The sequence below is a fragment of the Solanum verrucosum genome, unplaced genomic scaffold, assembly GCF_900185275.1.
Source record: "Solanum verrucosum unplaced genomic scaffold, falcon-dt-bn FXZP01000235.1, whole genome shotgun sequence".
Taxonomy (NCBI): Eukaryota; Viridiplantae; Streptophyta; class Magnoliopsida; order Solanales; family Solanaceae; genus Solanum; species Solanum verrucosum.
This window is the reverse complement of record NW_026019948.1, coordinates 4,232,524-4,257,137: the sequence shown is the minus strand read 5'-3', so window position 1 is coordinate 4,257,137 and position 24,614 is coordinate 4,232,524. Positions and strand designations below refer to the sequence as shown.

Here is a 24,614-nt window from a genome sequence, read left to right as displayed (position 1 = left end):
TTAAAAAATAATTTTTTTATTTGTTATTTTAATTTTTTTAATAATGATTATTTGTATTTTCAGATTTCAAATTATATGTCAATTGTATGAGTATTATAATAAAATATTTATGTTCATTTTTTCTATCATACTATTTTGAAATATTTAATAATAGTTGTTCAATTTATAAAATTAATGAATAATTTATTATTTTGGGTATATTTTGGTCTTATTATTAAATACAGTTCAGTTTTCAATATTTAGATGGCTTATATTTAATAAAAGTTTTGATAAAATTTTCCTTATCATTTACTATTTCTAAATTCATGTGTCAAGTCAATTAGTACACTGTTATTCGACAAAGGGAGTAATTATTACTCTATTATTTTCTTAATTTTAATTTATTTGACCTTTTCTTTTTAATCAATTTCAAAATAATAAAAAAATTATTCATTTCTTAATTTTAACTTTTCACAAGATACATGTATATTTAACGTCATAAAACTTTTCCCATGATACTCATATCTTTGATTTAAAATAATGAAATTTAATTTTTTCTCTCTCAAATTTTATATTAAATTAAAATAGGTTAAACAAATTGAAGCAATACATGTAAAGTGACAAGAGAGGTAAAAAGAATGAAGAAAGGGAGTATATGATGTATGTTGCTCTTCACGTGAAGCAACCTAAAAGGGTAATACAATTGTGTATAGAAAGAGAAACTAAACAAAGAAGAAGAAACCCATTACCTCTCCTACTACTTTATTCTTTCAATAAATTTCCACTATCATCTTTTGGCTCACCTATTTTGATTGAGAATAGTACAGTTTAGAGAGCTTGGGTCAGGGTGGGTAGCTCAAAGGGGGTGTTGTTGTAGTGTGTAAAGAGAGACTGAAACTACTACCCACCTGACATGGTATTGTCTTCTTGCCCCTTTTGTTAGCTGCCATTAGAGTCATACTCTTCTGCTTCCAAGATTTGGGTTCTCATGTAGAAATTTCAAGTACCAGCTGAAAATTTTACCAGATCTCTCAAGCACAACAACTATCATATCTGCTTTGTAAGCTCCTTTTCTCTATCTTAATCTGTTTTGTTTTTCATTTCTGGTAAATGGGTTTCTCTTATCACTAGCCTTTTTGATATCTATGATATACATAGAAATGAACATCTTTGAGCAAGGAATCCCTAGTTGAATGGGTTATCTGTAACAGCTTCTTTGTTTTGCTGATTAGTTTGTTAGATCTGTGCTTTGTGCTTTTTGGGTTTTAAGTTAACAAGTGTGCTAATGAAGTTTATGGTGATTTGAAGTTAACATCTTGTTGATGTTGGTTTATATAGAAGGATTTTTCATTTTACGCGGTCTCGGTTTTCTCTTTGTTTTTACTATTAGTTACTGGGTTTAGATCTGTCAATTATAGGTTTAGTTGTACACCTACCCTTCATATTTAATGCCTGCTAATTGGGAAATTTTATGAATTGAATGTAATGTGTTGCTTGTAGAGTGGGAACTTATAATTGATGAATTTGATGCTAGTATTTCAGTGTGGCTAGTACTAAATTGGTGCAAGATAGGAAAGGATAACAATTTGGAACTAAGTAGTGTCTTACAGTGAAATCTGTTATAAGCTGCTGGCAGAATAGGAGCTTCTACAATAACAACATACCCGACGTAATCCCAAGAAATGGGGTCTGGGGAGGTAGAGGCTGTTTCCAATAGACTCTCGACTCAACTAAAGCATATCAAAAATCACGTGTGTAAATTTGTTTCAGTATGACTAATACTGCTAAATAATGCGACACTGGTTCTGGATGATGCATTTATGGTTCGTTAAGTTGTTTATGGGAGTAAAATTAGACCGATGGAGTAATTGTTTTTACCCTTTAGTGTCAATTCAGGAATGACGGGGTGGTGAATGTGGATTAGTTGTCCCAATCCTGTTGTACATTGCGACACTCACTTTAGATCCCAAAGCATAGTTGAGCTCTCAAGAAATTAGTTCATTGTCTGTAAGCTAAATGGATTGTTTTAATATTCTTCATGAAAATTTATCTTCTTAATGTTGATAATTAAATACCATCTTTGGAGTTTATCCTTTGTGGTATGATACTAATTATTTGGTAACTGGTCATGATTTCTTGATAAGTGGTCATAGTATGACTCATCAGTTCATATTTTCACTGTATGACTTCTTGAGTTTTAATCCAGCACATCTCTACTTTTCTGTTTAACAGATAAACCAATGTTCTCGGTTAATTGTTTATGGTTATTCACATTACTAATTAAGAGAGTGTTAGGGATGAGCTACAAGTTGCACTTCTAACACCATAGAGTGTTTTAGCTGGAAACTCTCGACATTTCCTAAATTGAGCATGTAAATTTTGGTAGTTAATTTACTTTTCATGAATTATATTTGTCTTGTTTGAGGAGTCGGAGTACCCGAAAATTATGACCGTTAGGATTACACATGAAGGATAATAAACATTTTTGTATGAAAAAATCAGCAATTTTGACTTCTCTTTCCCACATTATTGCAAAGAGCCTAAGCAAAACAAGGCTTTTTAGAATTCAAGTTCACCATCCTACTTACTTCTAAACAAATGGTTCCATTGTTGTAAGCTTTGGTCTTTGTTGTCATTTTTATCAAGTGCAGTCTAACAGAAAAAGCGAACATTCTTCTAGCAGATGAAGAAACCAAAACCTTCTAATGCTTAATATTATATTTTTCTAATAATTATAGGTCTGAAAAGCTTTACCCTCTTTGGTAGAGAAAGGGGAAACTGAAGTTCATAACAAAAAACTCTTATATAACTTCTGTTTTGTTGTATTGGAAGATAAGTAAGAGAAGCTCCTTAACCATGACTATTGACCACACCCCTTCAAGTTTAACTTTTAAGAGTCAAAAGATACATTCCCTGCTTCAATTCCTTGATTACTTCCTGAGGCAGATCAGATGAAATCTTACAGCGACTTACTCATCTGCTCTTACTAATGTTTAACTGCTTCATATATTTTGTAATTCTCATTCCAGATGATACTTTTGCAATTTTCGAGTGTGTTGATGCCATTTAATCTATGATCTCCAGGACATGGGAACTTTGGCACCTGAACCTGAGGTCACATGCTCGAAAAAGTACTTAGCATTGGGTCTGAAGATATCTGGCAAGGAAAAATCAGGGAAACCCAGAGTTTTATCGCTTCTTTCAACACTTCTTGAGAGGTCTGTTCAAAATAATGAAAGCTTATTAGAAAGTTCACAAAGTGAAGACGTGATCACAATATTTCATGGATCAAGAGCCCCCTCTCTCAGTATTGAACAGTACTTGGATCGCATTTATAAGTATTCATGTTGCAGCCCTTCATGCTTTGTGGTCGCACACATATACATGGAGAGATTCATTGAATGCACTGGTGCTCATTTAACTTCCCTCAATGTTCACCGACTACTTATCACAAGTGTGATGGTGGCAGCAAAATTCATCGATGATGCGTAAGTTTACCTCAGACATGATCTATCTGACCTCATTCTTAACCCCCAAATGTGTAATAGCTTCTATATATGCTTTAAGATTTGTTGTCATGTTGAATAGTCAACCGATTGGATAGTTGAGTAATAGAGTCCAACCTGAATAACACATAGCAAGCTCAAAGGAGATATATCATGCATGCATAGTATGCTCATTATCTGCTTGCTGCCAGAAACACAGTTGAAAAGGGTGTTACTAAATTTTAAATCAGCTATGGACCCTTGCTTATTTTGAATCTTTATGATGCTCTGTGTGATTTTCAGATTCTATAACAATGCATACTATGCAAGAGTAGGTGGTGTAACCACAAAAGAGTTGAATAAGCTGGAGATGAAATTCTTGTTTGGATTGGATTTTCAACTTCATGTAAATGTCCAGACATTCGGAAGCTATTGTTCTCTCCTAGAGAAGGAAGGCACTGTAGGTCTCCAGATTGAGCGCTCAATTCAGGCATGTAGAATCAATGAGAGCTGGTCAAACAAAGACGATTCCACCTGGTCACAAATTGCAAGATGAGGTTTTACAATGGTGAAGATATCATCACAAAGTTGAAACTCTTTCAGACATGGAAGAAACTGAAATGCTGGGTTTTGTACTATATTGTCTAGGTAGGAAAAAGTCATAGCAGTGTGATACACTTTTTTTTTTTACCCATTTTTGTCTTGTGCAGGTGTTCTTTACTGTACTAGTGTAGCTCCCAGGAACCCTGGTATCATTCTTTTTCATCTTCTGTGAAGTTCCCCACGGATGTTGGTCCCTATAGAATTGTTTAATGTTTACAATCGAAGTTTCTTAGTGATTTCAGGTATTATTTTGAACAACCAAGTTTGAACCCATAAGGGTTTTATATACAATGCTCTTTTAGAATTTCACCTCTCTACATCCGGGCAGAAGTAAGATCTATGTACGCTCTGTCCTCCTCAAACTCCACATTGTGGGCTTACACTAGATATGTTGTTGTAAGAATTTCAGGTACTTGTAAGTATCCCAAGGATCATGTTTAGCTCTGCAGGATCTTCTTGACTTCCTTGTAAAGTTTTTGTTTTGGTTTAATACATAATCAACCCATAGCCCATTAAATTTGACCGAATATTTTATTTATATATCCGAATTAAGCAACAATAACAATAATATATCTACTATAATTTCATAAGTGGGGTCTGAAGGGGATAATATGTATGTAGATCTTACCTCTACCTTATCCGGTAAAGGCTCAAAAAACAAAACACAATAATTATGAAGACACAAGCAGCAACAATAGTAGGGTTGTAAGAAAAAATGGAGGCATACAAGACAACTAGTGATAGAAAATTAAGAGCGAGAAATTCAAAAATAGTAAAATAATAAAATATACTAAAACTACTAGCTGCGGAGACTAGATAAAAAACTATATACCTTCTATTCAAATTTTCGACCTCCACACCCTCCTATCAAGATCGATAAAGGTCCTAATATGAAATGTCAAAAAGTTCAATAAAGTTGAGAAGCAAAGAGAGGCCAAAGATTATATAAGAGTACAACAGGCCGATTTAATTGGCGGCCAGAATTACCAGTTGCTGAGAAAATCATTCTTTTCTATCTTATGTAAGCGACACAAGCTACAAAGCTATAAATTTTAAGACCTAAGAATATTTCTTTGACGGGTGACAAGGTCTTAGAATCCTCTGGACTTACTTCTTGTGATCGGGTTAAGGAGATCCAATTTGCTTGGTTGAGTTCTTTATTGCTTGTGTATTCCACTTCTTAATCATCATTAGTTCATTGTATTAACATGGGACCTAACATGCCAAGTTGCCAACAAGAAGGTAACCAAGCATCTTGACCCCACTAATGAAACTAGTTTGCACAAGTTTCATCCATCTTTTAATTGGATATTCTTAAAGAAGGCATAACCAAGCATATCGACTACACAAAGGGGCATCATGTTTCATTATCACCTATCATATATTGGTTACCAACATAAAAATGAATAATCTAATATCAAGTTTAGTGTCAACTCCAAAGGGTTGTATAAAAATCTGACTACCACACCCACTATATCAAGATTTTCAATGTAAATACTCATTCTTTCACCTCATCAAAGACCATTAACAACATAGCAGGCGTTGAAACCTTATAAGCTAAGTTGACCCAAAGATCTACTAATATTGGTGCATCTTTGAGTAATTTTACATTAGCGCTCATTTTGAGACTATTACAATAGTAACCACTCCTGTACATACTACCTTCCCCCGGTTACAATTAATAAAAAAACAAAACTGAGTCAGAAACATCTAGACCCGCATGTCAGCTTGAATAGCCCTGGTAAGTGCCCTTACAAAGTAACTTCGAGTTTCAGGTAATACACGTTGAATCAAATGTGAATACCTGCATAGGAGATCGCATCACGTCAATACACATACAAGAGAAAATCCACATTCTTAATCAGTTCATATATAATTTTTGGAAATCTTCACTTCAATGACATGCTTCACAATTTCACACATCAAATAAATTAAATAAACGGATATCCAGCTTGATTCCCCATGCACCAAACCCATAAAAATAATGTAATTAAGGATAGAAAAGTCCAGGACATACCATGGCATGACACTTAATTGGTCAAACTTTTCCAAAATGAATAGAATGCAAGCATTACGTAACGTCAAAGCGTTAAATGCCTCCGACAACTCGAACATGAGAGAGACACTTTCCACAGATATATCCTAGAAAAGACAACATCATTAGAGCATAAATGTGACAGGAAAACCCCCCAAACTCCCAAAAGATCTCAGCACTCACCTGTGCAATGGCATACTCGCAAAGACGTTTAAGGCCCTCTAATAGATACTGGTCTGCAGCTCTTAGAAGATCCTGTGCAACATCCAAATTAACATCAACAGATCCGGTGTATATGTACCTGCAAGCAAGAAAGATTAGTCATTAAAACTGCAAGATTGACTTCCAGGATCTGAACCGAGGAAGTAAAATGGTAGTTAAAGATCATTCTACCTCATCATCAACTCAAAAACGTCCCATCTGATATTTGGGATTTCTATGTCTTTGGCATCTCTCTCCTGCAATACATTTACTACAAACTATTAGAAACAAAAGTATCAAGATAACCCCAGATACGCTGACAAAATTCAAACAAATATGTTGGGCAGACTCCTTTTGCAATGGCCATGCATACACTATCTCGGTTCTCTTAACCCCCCCACCCCCAACTTCATTGTCTCTTAATTCGACTGGGTACAAAGTTTTTAAAATGATGACTTCTGAATCTTATGGTCTTAAACTAAAGATGCATCATGCATGTAATGTACCAAAATGCCCTCGAAACTTGTGGTCTTAAAGACATGAATCACAGGAAAGTAAGGCATTTTTTTGACACAAACTAAAAAGGAGAGTAAGACATAAATCAAAGCAGCAAGAGTTACATTTATACAAAAGAAGAAGACAATAATAGAAAATAAAAACTTTGAAGTAGCAAACACAAACAAAAAGAAGATAAAATAAAAGATATGAGGTGCAAGATTCAAAACTCAATGGATAATGGCCTGCTCCTCTACCCTTACACTTAAGCAAGATGTCAACTTAAAACTTGGCGAGAGATTTTTACAATGGATCATATTAGGAAATGAATAAATATAGAACATAAAAGGCAGACTATAACTCACCCGGTAGCCACCATCAAACATAGCTCGAAATGCATCAGAAGAAGCTAGTAAACAAATCCTATGGGCATAAAACCGTTTGCCTGGTAGAAGAATGAACAAAAAAGTTAGAAGAACATTAAAAAGGAAAAGGGGAAGAGAGTCACATTATTAAAAAATAGAACCACTCTTACCCTCAACTAAAAATGTTACATCAGACAGTGTAGAATTATTTACATACTGTTCACCCAGATAGACCTGGATTTAAACAAAATTATAAGAGAAAAAAAATGAGGGAACGAGGTACAACATCAGGATGGAATAAGCTGCATTATAAATTGAGATAAAATAAAAATGGAAGAATGGATACAATCAGTCAAATAAGGAACAGAAAATGGTCAACACAATCAGCACCTAATAACCAATATAGGGTGGTAAAATAACAAGATTTCATCAAAAATGCAAAGCACCTCATATTCTTCCAAATTCATCAAAAGTTCCTCTCATTATCTACATCCTCAAAATAGAAGAATCGTCCTAGCCTCACTTCACGTCCTACTTAACACATAAACCTAGAGGCAGAAACGACACAAAATTGGAGCACATGCTCCGGGGCTACTTTTCATGTCTTCAATTTTTACCAATCAACATTGTTGGATTTTCCCAAATCAAATGATTCAAGACCTGAACAGAAAGAGACTCTACAAACAACATTTTCTGACTCAGCAGAAAACCCCTTACTCCCCCTCTCTATGAGGAAAACCATTCTTTGCCAAGAGAGGTTGCCCAATCATTAATATATCTCTCAAAGAGTCTAAAGCTCCAGCTCAGGCAGAAAAGACCAAGAAAGTGGTGTCTGCCTATGGTAAAAACATCATTAGCGCACTACAAGTTTCTAGTCTTGGCTAACTATTTGGGGGGTGGAGGTAGGAGGTCAAAGTCTTGAGTCTGCATAGCACACTGCCTTGAAATTTTTTTTAGAAATTGGTATATAGGCATGAACATGTAAATTTAGAAACAAGAAGAAAAATTACCAAACATATTAAGTGCATAGCTATATTTTATAAACTTCAGAGTGTTGTTACCTCCCTTTACTAAATGATGGACAAAAAGACCCAACTGACCAAAATAAAGTTGACATTTTCTACATATAGCGCACCAATTCAGTAACCGTTAAGGCCTGGTCTGTTCATGGGAGTTATATAGTGCACTAAATTAGTACTAATAGTCAAACTAAAGTACTACATGTACAGAAGTGGAGAAATTTAACACAAACCAACTAATAGTCAAACTAAATCCTGCTCAAAGCAAAAATTTGAAGAATCTTAGTAGTGCAATCAGAATGGAGACTAAGATAAACAAACCTGAGGCACTGGGGATGGAGGAGCAGCATCGACTTGTGAAAGTGAGCTAGCTTTATTAGCCAATTTGCATAAAGCTGCAGAGCCATCTCTTTTGTGTTTCAAGTTTGTTGAGTCAAAGAGCTCCAAAAGCAATTCTAATCCTACAAGTGCATAAACAAATAGGAAGTTATTGTCACTGCGTAACCAGAACGTATTAAAAAGCAATCTCAAGTTTAAATCAAACATATACCACTGTTATCAATGAAAATAATCTTTTGGTCATCTGGTGCGCAAAGATGGGCAAGGGCTAAAGCAACTCGTCTCTGAATAACCTTCTCCCCAATACGCATCAAATATAACAGATGGCCCAATATCTACCAAAGAAGGAGATAGATATTACATATTGTACTCACAAATAACCTAATAAGATTTAACAAAAGAAATTTAAGAAAAGAAAAATCAAAATGTGGAGAAGGGAGGTAAGCTGCATTCATGTCATCTGAAGACAAAAACAAAAATTTAAGAAATAGAAACTCACTCGACCATGGATCTTCTCTTCTAATCTCTTCAATGTCTTTGCCACACAATCTCTAGTTGGCTGCATAGTCAGGAACTCAATTTAGAACTTAGGGCAATATGTAAAAAGAGAATAATGCAAACTCATTTAAAGCAACAAAGGTACTTATCCTTGAGAGAAAACATAAAATCCAAAAGAAACGACATCAAGAGATCATACTTGGACAATAAATTCTCCATCCTGAAGCTTTTGAACACCTCCGACCTTTATAAGATCAGCAACATTGTCCTATAGCAGAAAGTCACAGTAAGTCTAAAGAAGTATGTAAGTGCATAAAATTAATTATAATCAAAGCATATATGATCTGATGACATGCAACACCTCATTATCAGCAAGCCCATAAAGAGCAAAAGCAGCATTATGTTGTAATGATCCATTTTTTGAATCAAGGAGCTTCAACAATGGGATAATTCCACCACAGTGAGCAATACCAGCCTGATTGTGTGGGTCCTGAACATCATGGAACCACTAACACCCGGTCACAATGTCGTACTAAAACCTCAAATCAAATAAAGTACTATGAGAAGGAAGAAGAGAAGGAAATGTTCTTGCACCATCAATCATCACATCTGAAGTTAAATAAGAGCTCCAAAGAGAGTAAAAAATTAAAATACTCATGTACCAAAGAATTAGAAACATCACAGCATCTTAATATTCCATTTTGCTAGGGCTATTAAAGATTCAATCAGTCTTACTCTTCAGAACTGTTATTGTGTGATTGTAAAACATGAACCAAAAAATTGTGAGATAGCAAGGCACATATAATTTATCTACATCTAAAACAGAGCTACTGATGAGGAAATATTACAAATCTGAAGACAGTCAGTAGAAACTATAAATCACAAGAGATTGAGCAGCTTCAAAAGACTTAAGTGATGAAAATAATACCCTTCAAACCACACTTTATGATTTTGCTCAGAGTCAGCACTATAGCTTCCACTAAGTTTGGGTAGATTAAACTTCCAAACTGGGAAATCATTACTATTGTCCTTCAAACAAGTTTTGTGCCCAAAAGAACCAATCTCTTATTCTCTTAGGCATCATTTATTTTCATTAAGATTAACACGTCTAAATCTGACTCCACATATGAAAGATTGAGATGTTGTCTTTAGATTTGAAGATTGAATGATTAAGACTGTTTGTTTTTCCACATCTAAACGGTTCAAATTCAGACTTTCATTAAGTACAAACAAATGAGGCCTTAGAGACTCCTCAACATACCCCCGAGGTAGGTATCATATCAACTATGTGAAAAAACTGCTGCTCATCTAGAAATAATTATCAGAAACGAACATTTTAAAATAAAAACCTTTTGCAGCAGCTGAATAACCAATAGCCCAATGGGGACACCAATCACAACATGCTTCACTTCCTTTCCATTCCTTAACAGTCAAGAAATAAGATTTTCTTTATAGAACGTAGACAATACATATTAAAGAGATCACACTTGAAAAACAATATCAGAAATCATCAAATACAAGTTTGTGATGGATCATCCCAAAGAACATATGAATGTCGGAAGAGAAATTCTTGAATAGCAAGATTTCATCAGACAACCAATAGACCAACTGCTACTAGTAGACAAGGGAATGGAAAGCTTATCATGAAACGTATAAGAAAACTTGCGCTACTCAAGATATCATCCAAGAGGAATTACCTGCGCCAACCTTCCTAGGGCAAAGGCCGACATTTCTCTAAGTTGAGCATCTGGAGATTGAAGCATCTCAATTAATGGTGGAACTGCACCTCTTTGAACAATATGAATCTGCAAGAGTTTCAAACAGATTAAACTATGTGTAAAAAATGATTTAAGTAGCTCAGCAATGCTACTTAACTAAAGAGTTTCACCATTTAAGACAATAATAGAGCTTATTATTTTAATCAACCTTACAGTCTGAATCAGTTGCTGCAAATTGTCCTAGCAGTAAAGCAGCTTCCCTTTGGCTCTCTGAACAGGAGGAACTGGCATACAAGATTTATAGTTGAGCAAAAGAAGAGGGAGCATATAACTACATAGGTCCTACTACAGACCAGAAATGTTCATATGATCATAAGTTATGAGAGTTGAGTATACCTAAGCAACCCAATTACAGGTTGTAAAGCTCCTGCAAGAAGAACTTCTTTCTTGATATTTGGTGACGAGTGCACCAGATTTCCAATGACTCCAACCTGCCACCCACAATTTAATTAGTTCTGGGGATGAGTACCACATGAAGAATAGCCAATATCCTAGGTATTATCAATCATTACTATATATATATGCTAGTTCAGCATGACATTGAATGATGTCTCACCGCTTCATAGTGTATAGCAGTATCTTCCGACCGAAGCATTAGTATAAGAGTAGGGAGTGCACTGCATTCCACAATCTGCAATCAATTCACACAAATTAACATAAATAGAAGACGTGACCACAGAGATATTCAAGATAAATTTTGTAAGCCATTAACCTGATTTTTGTTTTCATCATTCTTAAATGCTAACGTTCGTAAGGATCCTGCAGCTGCTCTCTGCACCTTTGAATCAACAAACTCAAGCAACTCAACAAGTGGAGGGATGCCACCTTCAACCCTATAGTCACAAAATACAGATGAAGTAAGAAAAAGAGTTCTTATTTCCATAGATATTGTAATAACAATGTTTCCAGATAAGAATAAACTAACCTAACACGAGTTTTGATGCTACTGTTTTCATGAGCAAGATTTGTGACTGCATCAGCTGCGCGCCGAATAACACCATTGACTGCTCGAGAGTTCTGAGCATCTCTATGCCTCTTCAGCAAATTAACAAGATGAGGCAAAGCTCCAGCATCAACAATCAGTTGTTGGTGTTCCGGCTGTCAGACATAAGTTTAAAATATAGAAAGGAGTAATTATCTACTCCTCGGATAGATGCAAAAAGTAAGGACTATACCGAATGAAGTAGAGGAGAAGCAAAATTCTTTTCAGTAGGATTATGAGAGACAAAAATTTAAGAAAGCACATCAATGAAAACGTAAATGATCCAAGTGTATGAGTTAGTTGAGGTTGTGATGATGGAAAATTATCTATATCCCATGAAACCTGATCGACAGAAGAATTCTGGAAGCTTCTTTTTCAAGTAGAACATAAATCTAGTAATACCAGACAGTTAAACTCAAAGCACTCATCTTAGATTGATTGCAATTAATTTAGATCTGCACATGTTCCTAATTGGAAATTATCTACTGTGCGTTAATACCTTTTATTTGATTTGCACACAAAATAATCTTTAAGAGATCAGCATTCTATTACCCTTTCTTGTTAATAGATAACTTCAGAGTCTAAGAGATGCGTAAAGTCAAAGGCAAATCCAGGCAAATCCTGGATGTTAAGTTTATGGTTCCCAACAAAGATATTTTAGGTTTTAGTAAAACTGATCTCGGGGGGATTCATACCTGCGCACACTAGCGCTGGTGCAGTTCAATCGTTCCTCTATTTGCCACGGAACTAGCATTCTAGTTGTTAATGGGTTTCAGAAAATATAGTTATATATTTAAAAGAATTTTCAATATAATTGTAGGGTTTCAGAAGAAGTTACTGAGTTCCCCGGAACCCACACCCGCTACTGTAGATCCGCTGCTACCAGAAAAGTCATATTGATAGTTCCTCAATGATCACCTAGAGACACACTTGGTAAATGCCCTTGCTAAATGAAACTTGTGTCTTCTTCACTTGCCGCAAAGAAATACACAAATTAATTAAGTAAGTGTTCAAGAATACAGCAAAATGAAAATCCCATTTACAGTAACTTATTCCATTTAATACATAGCTCCTGCTGCACAAGCAAGATCTTTTCACCATAAGTATGAGATAATTCATACAATCATCTGCTGGAAGTAACTAGTTTTATTTTACAGTACATGTACTGATTATACACAGAGAAAACTAACACATATCCAAAAAACGAACTGAATGCTTACTTTTATAGCAAGAAGCCCAAGCGTAAAAGCACTTCCTTTCTCAACCTCATGTTCGTATGGCATATGACTACCTTCACCTTCACTTACATGCGGCGGCGCCTGTAGATGCTGCACCAAAGCCGGAACAGCGCCACAATCTACAATTACGTTCACAATTTCCTCTACAAAACACAAATCCTCAAATATCAAAACCTAATATCACATCCAAACCGTTTAAACAAAAAGCAAGAAAACTCTCAGCATGAACGTCTAAAATTCTGATCCACTAGAAAATGAAATGCAAATCGGTTACCGTTTTTGGCAAATTCAGAGAGAACATGTATAGCGCGTTTGGAAGAGGCTCGATCTGACTCGGATGAAGAAAAAGATGACTCAAGAATTTCCACCTGTGTACGAACTTCACGTTCCAGATCTTGATGACCATCTTCCGAAGATATAGAAGGAGAAACCTTACGATCGTCTTGGAGATCTTCCTCTAGTTTTCTCTTCAAGCTCCTCCTCGCAGAACTTGACGAACGCTCGGTAAGCTTCTGGTTCTCCATGGGAGAGAGGAAATGAGGAAGAGGAGAAAAGGTGTGATACAGAGTAATCAGTGTGTGTAATGTGTGCGGGGGCACTTTAGGGATAAAATGAAATATTTGTGGGAGTGGTTGGTTTTGGGTTTTTGTACCCGGAACCGGACCCTTTCTGGGGGCAACGCCCGCCCGCCTTTTACAAACAAAAACAAAAAACTGTAAATTTTTAGAATTTAAACTTATTTTTGGGGGCTCCCGCCATTATTAATGGGCCGAACGAGCTTTTTTTAAGGCCCAAACCTCTTCGTTCAGTCTGTGTGGGGCCTTTGGGCCTTTTTTTACTGTTTTTTTTCTTGACACTCCGTGGGCCTTTAATTAGTGTTATGAACTTTTTGTTGAAGTCTAGTATTGATGACTTGTCATTAAGGAAACATGTAGGTCATATTATGTTTTTTCGTATTAGGTGGAATACATAGAAAACATGTTACGATTAAGTATCTGAACACATGATGAAATGTGACTTAAATTTTACAAAAAATTGATGTGCATCTTCTCAAGCATTATCACGTAGATTAGTTAATTATTTAGATATATTATATATTTTAATTATATGTATTGGCCTTAATACGATGTAAAACCGTAAGTTTGTTTCTATTGATACACATGTATCATTAAAGAAGATGACATATTTTATATAAATATCTTATCTACGTAATAGACTCTTAAGAATATGTGTAAAAGTTTTTTCTCTAACAATTGAAACATATTGTAATTTGAGTATCAATGAAATTTACAAACAATTTTAAGAGCTTGTTGACATATTCCACCTTTGTATTATAATACCCCAATTTTAAGAAATCAGAATACTCACAACACAAAAACAAAACAGAAAAGCATCTAGTTTGTGGGAAAATGATTTGTTTCCTAGTGATTTGAAAGTAGACTTTGGGCTCTTTTGATAGTAAGATCAATAAATTCCGCTACAACTATAAGATACACAATCGTTATTCTTACTCCCTTAATTATATTACACAAAAGTTAAGCTCCAAAAACCCCTAAAACCCACAAGAAGGGAAAGTAGAAGGGAGTAAAGAATTAAGCCATTCACACCCCATATTCCTCTTGATGTACGATAAATAAATATATATATATATATATATATATATATATATATATATTTCTACTATATAGAAAAGCCAAGTATGAACGACCAAGGGCATAATTGTAATTTTACAGCTAACATTGTGGCCAGATATTTTGAAAAGCAAGTATTGACAATCAAGGGCATAGTAGAAATTTCATTGCTAACATTGTGGCTAGATATTTTGACTTTTCTCATTACCATTACAATTCTAGCTAGGTCTAGAAATATCCATCTTCTTCATCATTGTATCATTCTTCATTCTATATAGGTAAGTATGAGTCTCCCTGTACGACGAAGGGAATTTCCGATAAGTGGTTGTTGCTTCTTTATCTCTTTGTATTGTTTTAGGAAGCAACAATATTTGTTCTTCTTTAACAAAAAAGTTTCATATTGATCTCTATGTCCCAAATAAAGAGAATTTCGACATTTACTAATCAGAATGTTTTGCATAGACATTAATTCTTAAAATGATTTGATGTGTTCCTTTTTTGTTTAAATGATTTGTTATCTTCTGCAATTTAATTTTAGTAAATAGCTTCCTTTACTTTGATACTATGACATTATTTTTAGCTCTGTAACGTAAAATGTAAAATGTACTTCGCCTTGTGAAATCTCAATGCCTATGTATCTAATATTCTTGCTTTATCAATTGGAATATAGTAGTTGCACGAATTGATTTTACAGGACTTTAAAAGTCGAATTTGCTCGAGGTGGAGAAAGTGGAACAATGCTACGAGTTTAATAAGAGATAAATTTTGGACTCTTGTATTCTATACACTTAGTTATAACGGAAAATGGTACTTGTGCCTGTATTAGATCTATGTACTTTAGGGAAAAAATAGCCATTAAGATTACATATTTGTGCTTTATTGAGTTGTAATATTGTTATAATAGAATAGGAAAACACAATCCTACACAAACTAGGAATAGTTTATAGTCTCCTATTTGGTAAGGAATTATATTATATAGTGTCTATAAATAGGGTTATCTATGTAATTATTACACAACAATTCAATAATATTCTTTCCTTATATTTCTCACATGGTATCAGAGCATTGGTGAGAAAAAAAAAAGTCAGAATCCGGTGACTGTCAACGGCTGGTTTGCATTGTTGTCTCATTTTACAAGTGTAATGCGACAACCCACACCACCATGAGGTGCGGAACACTCAGGCGAGCAAATCCCAGTGAGTCACGCGCCCTCACGCGCCGCTAGGAGTTCCAGGGTCGCGTCACCACGCGCATCACGCATCGGCGCGTGCGACACTTTTCGACCAGTTTTTTCAACCAATTTTTTTTTCATTGAGGTCGCCTCTCTATTCCGAGGCAAACTGTATTTTTATTTTCTTATTCCGACCAATTTCGGGCAGTCAAACCTAATTTCCGGCGACTTCACTCTTTTTTTTTTCCAGATTCTGACCAACCTTATTTTTTTTCCTCTCTCTAAATTCATAATATGTCTTTAGGGATTGATATTTTTGGCTCCCAGAATATAGGTAGTTCAAGTGCTATGATCACTTCAGAACCATTAATGGGAAGCTCAAACTATTTAGTCTGGGCTTCCTCGGTTGAGTTATGGTGCAAGGGGCAAGATGTTCATAATCACTTAACCAACAATACTTGTGTGGTAGATGAAAAGGCAAAGGCTAGTGAGACAGATAATAATGTCAAAGCATAATGGGAGAAGGTTGATGCTCAATTATGTAGTCTCTTATGGCGATCTATCGATTTCAAGTTGATGCCCTTGTTTCACTCATCCAAACATGTTATTCAGTTTGGGAAAAGGCTCGTGCTTTATATACTAATAATATATCTCGATTCTATGATGTGATATCTAGAATGACTAGCTTAAAGAAACAAGAATCTGATATGTCTACTTACTTGGGTCAGGTACAATCAGTCATGGAGGAATTTGACACGTTGATGCCAATCACTACAAATGTGGACAAACAACAAGAACACAAACAAACGTTGTTTCTAGTTCTTACACTTGTTGGACTCTCTACTGACCATGATTCAGTGCGTGATCAGATTTTAGCTAGTCCTACAATTCCTACCGTTGATGAATTATTCTCTCGTCTACTTCGTATTGCTGCGCCTCTCAACCACAAAGTAGTTTCATCACCGACCTTTGATTCCTCTGCTCTCGCATCTCAAACCATAGAAAAACGAGTATATCAATCTATGGAGAATCGACGAGGAGAAGGTCGTCTTGAAAAACCTTGATCCAAGTGTAGTTATTGTCATAAGTCTGGACACACTTGTGACATATGTCATAATTTGCATGGTCCACCACCCAGTTATGATCCTGCTACTCTAAAGGAATACAATGAGTTCCTTCGTAATCGTGCTAGTAAGCATACATCTTCATAAGAAACATTTGTTGCTCCGCCTGATCGACCATCCCATAATGCTCATATTGCTCAATCAGAATATGATGAGTTCCTTCAATATCGAGCAAGTAAGCAAACGTCTCCACAAGTAGCCTCGGTTGTTCAACATAATGTTGATGTTGCGGGTAATTCTTTTGTTTGTATTTCACAGTCTAATACTCATGGATCATGGGTCATGGACTCGGGCGCTTCTGATCATGTTCTGGTAACAAATCACTTATGTCAGATATTGTTTATTCACAATGTCTTCCTATTATTACTTTGACCAATGGGATACAAACAAAACCAAAAGGGGTGGGAAAAGCCACACCCTTATCTTCTGTCACTCTAGACTCTATTCTTTATGTCCCTGGTTCCCCTTTTAATCTAGCATCTGTTAGTCGTTTGACATGTGCCCTACATTGTGACATAACCTTTTTTGATGATTTTTTTCTCATGTAGGACCGCAGTACGCGACAGACGATTGGCACAGGACATGAATCATAAGGACTTTACCATCTTACCTTTTCAAATTCCTTCACTGCATGCTCTGTTACAGATCCTCCGGACCTCATTCATAAATGTTTGGGACATCCGAGTCTATCTAAACTGCAACAGATGGTGCCTAGTTTATCTAGTTTGTCCAAATTAGATTGTGAGTCATGTCAACTTAGGAAACACACTCGTGCCACATATTCACGTGGTACTGAGGGTCGTTCAAAGTCTATTTTTTCATTAGTTCATTCTGATGTTTAGGGTCCTAGTAGAGTCAGTTCCACTTTAGGATTTCGTTATTTTGTTAGTTTCATTGATGATTATTCGAGATGTACTTAGGTTTTCTTAATGAAAGATCATTCTGAGTTATTTTCTATATTTAAAAGTTTCTTTGCTGAAATAAAAAATCAGTTTGGTGTTTCTATTCGTACTTTTCGTAGTGATAATGCCTTAGAATACTTATCATCCATTTTCAGGAGTTTATGTCTCACCAAGGAATTATTCACCTAACATCTTGCCCATACACTCCTCAACAAAATGGTGTAGCGGAAAGAAAGAATGTGCATCTCATTGAGACTGCTCGCACTCTCCTCATTGAATCCCATGTTCCGCTGTGTTTTTAGGGTGATGCAGTCCTTTCATCTTGTTATTTAATTAATAGAATGCCCCCATCTTCTATTTCGAACCAGGTTCCACATTCCATACTATATCCACAGTCACATCTTTATTATATCCCTCCTCGTGTATTTGGGAGCACATGCTTTGTTCATAACTTAGCCCCAGGAAAAAATAAATTAGCCCCTCATGCTCTTAAATGTGTCTTTCTTGGTTACTCTCGAGTTCAAAAAGGGTATCGTTGCTATTCACATGATCTCCGCCGATATTTTATGTCAACCGATGTAACATTCTTTGAATCTCAACCTTACTACACATCTTCTGATCATCTTGATATCTCTGAGGTCTTACCCATACCTCAGGTCTTACATGTACCGACTTTTAAGGGACCTACGGTATCTTCTCCATCTCCAGTTATAGTGCCACCACTCCTAACTTATCATTCACGTCCAACAATAGTCTTAAATGATTCATGTCATGCGCGGACCCTACTCCCATTGTGGCCTTGCTCCCTGCTAGCCAATCGATTGCACTTCAAAAAGGTATACAATCTACTAGAAATACTAATCCCCATTATACTTTCTTGAGTTATCATCGTTTATCTTCACCCCATTATGCATTTGTATGATCTTTGTCCTCTATTTCCATCCCTAAGACTACAGGAGAAGCACTTTCTCATTCTGGATGGAGGCAGGCTATGATTGATGAGATGTCTGCTTTACATTCGAGTGGTACTTGGGAGCTTGTCTCCCTTTTTACAGGTAAGTCTACTGTTGGTTGTCGTTGGGTGTATGTGGTCAAAATTGGTCCAGATGGTCAAGTCGATTGGTTTAAGGCTCGCCTTGTTGCTAAAGGGTATACTTAGATATTTGGGCTAGATTATAGTAACACTTTCGCTCCTGTGGCCAAAATAGCATCAGTCCATCTTTTTCTATCTATGGCTACCGTTCGTCATTGGCCTCTTCATCAGTTGGATATTAAGAATGCTTTTCTGCATGGTGATCTTGAGGAAGAAGTCTATATGGAGCAACCACATGGTTTTGTTGCTCAAGGGGAGTTTAGAAGCCTTGTATGTCGATTGCGTCGGTCACTATATGGTCTAAAACAGTCTCCTCGAGCTTGGTTTGGAAAGTTCAGCACAATAATTCAGAAGTTTGGCATGACTCGTAGTGGCGCTGATCACTCTGTGTTTTATCGGCATTTAGCACCAAATCTGTGTATTTATTTGGTTGTTTACGTTGATGATATCGTTATCACCGGCAATGATCAAGTTGGTATCGCTAATTTGAAGTAGTATCTCTTTCAGCATTTCCAAACTAAAGACCTTGGCAGATTGAAGTATTTTCTTGGTATTGAGGTTGCTCAGTCTAGATCAGGTATTGTTATTTCTCAACGCAAGTATGCCTTATACATTCTTGAGGAGACAGGAATGATGTGATGTAAACCCATTGACACTCCTATGGATCCGAATGTTAAACTTCTTTCAGGACAGGAGGAGTAACTCAGTAATCCTGAAAGGTATAGACGGTTGGTTGGAAAGTTGAATTACCTCACTGTGACTAGACCAGACATCTCTTTTCCTGTGAGTGTTGTAATTCAGTTTATGACTTCTCCTTGTGATAGTCATTGGCATGCAGTTGTTCAAATTCTGCGATATATAAAGTCAGCTCCTGGTAAAGGTCTACTCTTCGAGGATCAAGGCCATGAGCATATCACCGGATATACAGACGTTGATTGGGTAGGATCACTCTTTGATAGAGGTTCTACATCTGGATATTGTGTTTTAGTTGGAGGTAATTTGGTGTCATGAAAGAGTAAGAAACAAAGTGTGGTTGCTTGATCCAGTGCAAAAGCAGAATATCAAGCAATGGCTGTAGCAACTTGTGAGCTAGTTTGGATCAAACAGTTGCTTGGAGAACTGAAGTTTGGAGAAATCGGTCATATGGAACTTGTGTAATCAAGCGGCCCTTCATATCGCATCAAATCCAGTGTTTCATGAGAGGACTAAGCACATTGAGATTGATTGTCACTTTGTAAGAGAAAAAGATACTCTTAGGAGATATTGTTACCAAATTTGTGAAGGCAAATGATCAACTTGCAGCTATCTTCACCAAGTCTCTTACCGGTCATCGTATTAATTACATTTGTAACAAGCTAGGTACATATAATTTGTATGCACCAGCTTGAGGGGGAGTGTTAGAATAGAATAGGAAAACACAATCCTACACAAACTAGGAATAGTTTATAGTCTCCTATTTGGTAAGGAATTGTATTATATAGTGTCTATAAATAGGGTTTTCTATGTAATTATTACACAACAATTCAATAATATTCTTTCCTTATAGTATCAGAATGATTTGCATAGACATTAATTCTTAAAATGATTTGATGTGTTCCTTTTTTGTTTAAATGATTTGTTATCTTCTGCAATTTAATTTTAGTAAATAGCTTCCTTTACTTTGATACTATGACATTATTTTTAGCTCTGTAACGTAAAATGTAAAATGTACTTCGCCTTGTGAAATCTCAATGCCTATGTATCTAATATTCTTGCTTTATCAATTGGAATATTGTAGTTGCACGAATTGATTTTACAGGACTTTAAAAGTCGAATTTGCTCGAGGTGGAGAAAGTGGAACAATGCTACGAGTTTAATAAGAGATAAATTTTGGACTCTTGTATTCTATACACTTAGTTATAACGGAAAATGGTACTTGTGCCTGTATTAGATCTATGTACTTTAGGGAAAAAATAGCCATTAAGATTACATATTTGTGCTTTATTGAGTTGTAATATAATATCCATATAATTTGGACCTTACAGAATTTTGAAAGTCGAATTTACTCGAGGTGGAGAGACAAACAATGCTTTGGAGTGTAATCGGTAAATTCTGGACTTCTTTGTTCTGTATGCTTAGTTACACCAAAAAATGGTTGTGCTTAGTTTCTTTTATGCTTTGATATTTGAGCTCATTATCCTGTGCTTTGTTTCAAATTCATTTAAGCTCATTTTCTCTTCTTTGATTAGTAGTTTTAAAAGGTTAAGACACTTCAGGAATATTTGTACTGAGAAAAATGTGCCTTTAAATTTACTGGTATGCACGAGATTTTTTACCTTCTTTTTATTATGTCAAGAAAAACCCGCAGTCGCTACCTTTAGAGTGTGTATAGGATAAAACTCTCCTCATAGGAGAGGTAATTCGCATTAGGCAAGTCTGGTGCAATGAGCTTGACCTAGAAGGAAAACCCCTTGCTTTCTCTGATAAGGTTTCAAACTTGAGACCTCCAACCTAGAAGTTCCAAGTCGAAGCGCGATTTCAAATTTATCCACTTTGTCTCTAGCTTTGTTTTAATTTTGAGTTTAGATGAGGTCTTTTCACCATACTTATAATTGATCTTTTGTGGACAACCCTCTCCGCCCCACCTCTTATTTTTTGAGTTTTTTTTTCTTTGAAAATCTGGTTCATTTGATACGTAGTATAAACGGAAGAAAGAAATGCAGGCCATTAGTTTTCATGTATTATTATACGACACGAGCGTGTTCGCTTTGAAAACAGAGGTGTTATCTAACCTAGCAGATAAAGAGTGCATTAATGACCATTTCTCATACGATGTAAACAAATAACTTCAAATAAAACTCTTACCGAATTTTTGATCGACATAAAGTGAAAGTTTACAAATACATTGCCCATCTACAGGTAATATGAATTGTAAATAAATTACCACATCTGGGCTTACCATATACCGGCGATATGTTAGTTTGGTTACAGAAAAGGAAGTAAATACTGCCCTAAGAAAGGAGAATCTCTATCTAATCAGTATGTCACAAGTAGGAAGTTACACACTACGATGGATTCAAAAGCATTAAATATCCTTTGTTTGAAATATATATGGAAACACTTGTGGTTATTTCTTTATTTTAGTAGCTAGAACTGACTTTGCAATGATATTATTATGATAGAGCACTTGATCTTGATCATGTAGTTGAATGCGTGATTTAGCTTAGGCCTACGTAAACATATCGATTCAGAATAAATAAAGAAACTAATAGCAAGGTATTTTATTTTTTTACTTAAATAGTATGTAGTGATGAAATATAAAGATAATTGTCGATCAAATTGCTTAATAATATGAGTGAGGCCTTCATTTAAAATCTGAATTGCTTATTTGCTTGTTAATACTAGGTGTACTATTACTAATACTTTTCTTCTCTTAATCTTCTATTATATAAAGCCCAAGAGGATTGACTGATTTTTTTTTGCTAGGCAGTCATTGGGTGGGATAAAATTTATAATTTGGTTCTTAGCTATTGGAATTGGTTAATAACTAACCTGATTAGATTGTTAATTAGATTGTAATAGCTGATTAGTTAGTTAACTAATTATTCTGTTATAATGCGTCAGAGTTAGTTATGCAGTCATATCATAGAGGTTAGTTTGTTAGCTCATAGAAATGTGTATATAAATACAACATTGTAAGAATTGTCCATCAGCTAAGGTGCTAAGGCAATTGTCTTTATCATCAGGCGATGCTGATGACATTTGTAAGAATTGTCCAGTTTGTCCACTTGCAAAACAGACTAGGTTGCCTTTTCCCTTGAGTGTGTCTAAAACCAATGTTATTTTTGATTTGATTCACTTGGATGTATGGGGGACTTATAAGTCTGTAACACACAATGAATATAGATTTTTTCTGACCATTGTTGATGACTAATCTAGAATGACATGGATATATTTGCTGAAATTGAAGAGTGATGTGTTTTCAGTTTTAAGATCATTCTTTGCTCTTGTCAAAACACAGTTTAATTCACACATTAAGAAGGTGAGATCTGACAATGGAACAGAATTCTTCAATAAAGAGTGTAATGAGTTATTTGATTCTTATGGTGTAGTTCATGAAAGTAGTTGTTCATACACTCCACAGCAAAATGGAGTGGCTGAGAGGAAACATAGACATATACTTGAGGTGTCAAGAGCACTTAGATTCCATGGCCATATCCTCATAAGGTTTTGGGGTGAATGTATTCTTGCTACAGTATAGCTAATTAACAGATTACCTACATCAGTGTTGGGACGAAAGACACCATATGAGATGTTTCACAAAGTCAAAGCAAAGCTTGATCACTTGAGAACATTAAGTTGTTTGGGGTATGCCACCAGAGTGCCAAAATGAGATAAATTTTCCCCTAGAGAAGATGCATGTGTTTTTCTAGGATATTCAGTCACTCAGAAAGGGTATCTCATGTACAATATAAGTAGCAGAAAATTGATAGTCAGTAGGGATGTTGTTCTCAATGAGAACATATTCCCATTTCAGAAAATGGTTACAAAACAACTCTCATTATTTCCCAACTCTGAGATGCACCAGGTTCCTGATTGTGAAGACATTTTAATGCCTCCAGCAGATGAATTGCATTGCATGGTGAGGTTATGCATATTCCTCAGGAGCACATATTCCCTGAAGTTGATCAGCATGATGCTGAATTGAATGAACATTGTCCTGAAGCTCATTTACCTGTTGTCCCAGTTGCTCCTGAAAGGTCAAGACACTCTCTTAGAACTTCAAATCCACCCATCTGGATGAAGGATTATATGACTCAAGTCTCTAATACAGATCAACCTTATTCTATGGGAAAATATGTTTCATACGAGAATGTATCAACTAACTATGCAGCTTATTTGTTAAAGTTTTCTACAGAAGTTGAACCTAGAAACTATGAAGAAGCCATCAAAGACAAGAGATGGATAGAGGCTATGCCATTAGAAATACAAGCATTAGAAGAAAATGGCATCTGGAAGTTGGTTAGCCTGCCATCAGGGAAGATTGCCATATGATGCAAATGGGTATATAAAATCAAATATCAAGCAAATGGAGAAATTAATAGATTCAAGGCCAGGTAGGTTGCAAAGGGGTATAATCAGACTGAAGCGATAGACTATCAAGAGACCTTTTCACCAGTAGTCAAAATAGTTACTATGAGGTCTATTATATCATTAACTACTGCTGAGAATTGGATCATATATCAAATGGATGTGTTCAATGCTTTCTTACAAGGGGACTTATTTGAGGAAGTTTACATGGAATTACCTAAGGGATTCCAGTTGCAGGGTGAAAATATGGTATGTAAATTAGTTAAGTCTCTTTATGGACTTAAACAGGCATCAAGACAGTGGAATGCAAAGTTGACCACTCCTTATGCATTTCAGGATACACTCAAAGTCATTTGGACTACTCACTATTTACCAAGAAGGAAGGGAAAATAATAGTGATTGTATTAGTATATGTGGATGATTTACTCATTACAGGAAATGATGCTACTTTGATAAAAGACACAAAACATGTGTTGCATAGTCATTTCAAGATCAAAGACTTGGGGGAACTAAAATACTTCCTAGGAATTGAGTTTCTTAGGTCTAGTAAAGGGATAGTGATGAATCAAAGAAAGTATGCCCTAGAGTTAATCTCTGAGGTTGGCA

General features: G+C 35.6%; 3 protein-coding genes across 3 annotated transcripts in view; 1 reads left to right on the top strand and 2 right to left on the bottom strand.

The window, feature by feature from the left end:
- Nucleotides 1–24,614, bottom strand: part of LOC125812109 (RAN GTPase-activating protein 1) — a 376,170-nt gene that overhangs the window by 55,274 nt on the left and 296,282 nt on the right. The window lies entirely within an intron of this gene.
- LOC125812236 (cyclin-P3-1) lies at nt 672–4,371 on the top strand. Its single transcript, XM_049491763.1, has 3 exons — nt 672–1,039; nt 3,064–3,467; nt 3,768–4,371. The coding sequence occupies exons 2-3, from the start codon at nt 3,067–3,069 to the stop codon at nt 4,018–4,020; spliced, it is 654 nt and encodes a 217-aa protein (XP_049347720.1). The 5' UTR covers nt 672–1,039; nt 3,064–3,066; the 3' UTR covers nt 4,021–4,371.
- On the bottom strand, nt 5,511–13,698 carry LOC125812098 (ARM REPEAT PROTEIN INTERACTING WITH ABF2-like). Its single transcript, XM_049491595.1, has 19 exons — nt 13,292–13,698; nt 13,000–13,160; nt 11,723–11,895; nt 11,510–11,630; nt 11,354–11,428; nt 11,134–11,228; nt 10,946–11,021; nt 10,717–10,824; nt 9,381–9,509; nt 9,219–9,287; nt 9,021–9,080; nt 8,733–8,856; nt 8,504–8,643; nt 7,334–7,397; nt 7,164–7,243; nt 6,496–6,560; nt 6,286–6,403; nt 6,085–6,209; nt 5,511–5,871 (listed from the first exon to the last, which is right to left on the bottom strand). The coding sequence occupies exons 1-19, from the start codon at nt 13,539–13,541 to the stop codon at nt 5,778–5,780; spliced, it is 2,127 nt and encodes a 708-aa protein (XP_049347552.1). The 5' UTR covers nt 13,542–13,698; the 3' UTR covers nt 5,511–5,777.

What these genes read in the sequence shown, in the direction of transcription:
- LOC125812236 (XM_049491763.1), top strand. Translation starts at nt 3,067, where the DNA reads ATGGGAACTTTGGCACCTGAACCTGAGGTCACATGCTCGAAAAAGTAC. An exon ending in GCAAAATTCATCGATGATGC is followed by an intron (nt 3,468 to 3,767) that starts GTAAGTTTACCT and finishes TGTGATTTTCAG; the next exon opens with ATTCTATAACAATGCATACT.
- LOC125812098 (XM_049491595.1), bottom strand. Translation starts at nt 13,541, where the DNA reads ATGGAGAACCAGAAGCTTACCGAGCGTTCGTCAAGTTCTGCGAGGAGG. An exon ending in ATGGGCTTGCTGATAATGAG is followed by an intron (nt 9,288 to 9,380) that starts GTGTTGCATGTC and finishes TTTCTGCTATAG; the next exon opens with GACAATGTTGCTGATCTTAT. An exon ending in TGTTTGATGGTGGCTACCGG is followed by an intron (nt 6,561 to 7,163) that starts GTGAGTTATAGT and finishes AATGTATTGCAG; the next exon opens with GAGAGAGATGCCAAAGACAT.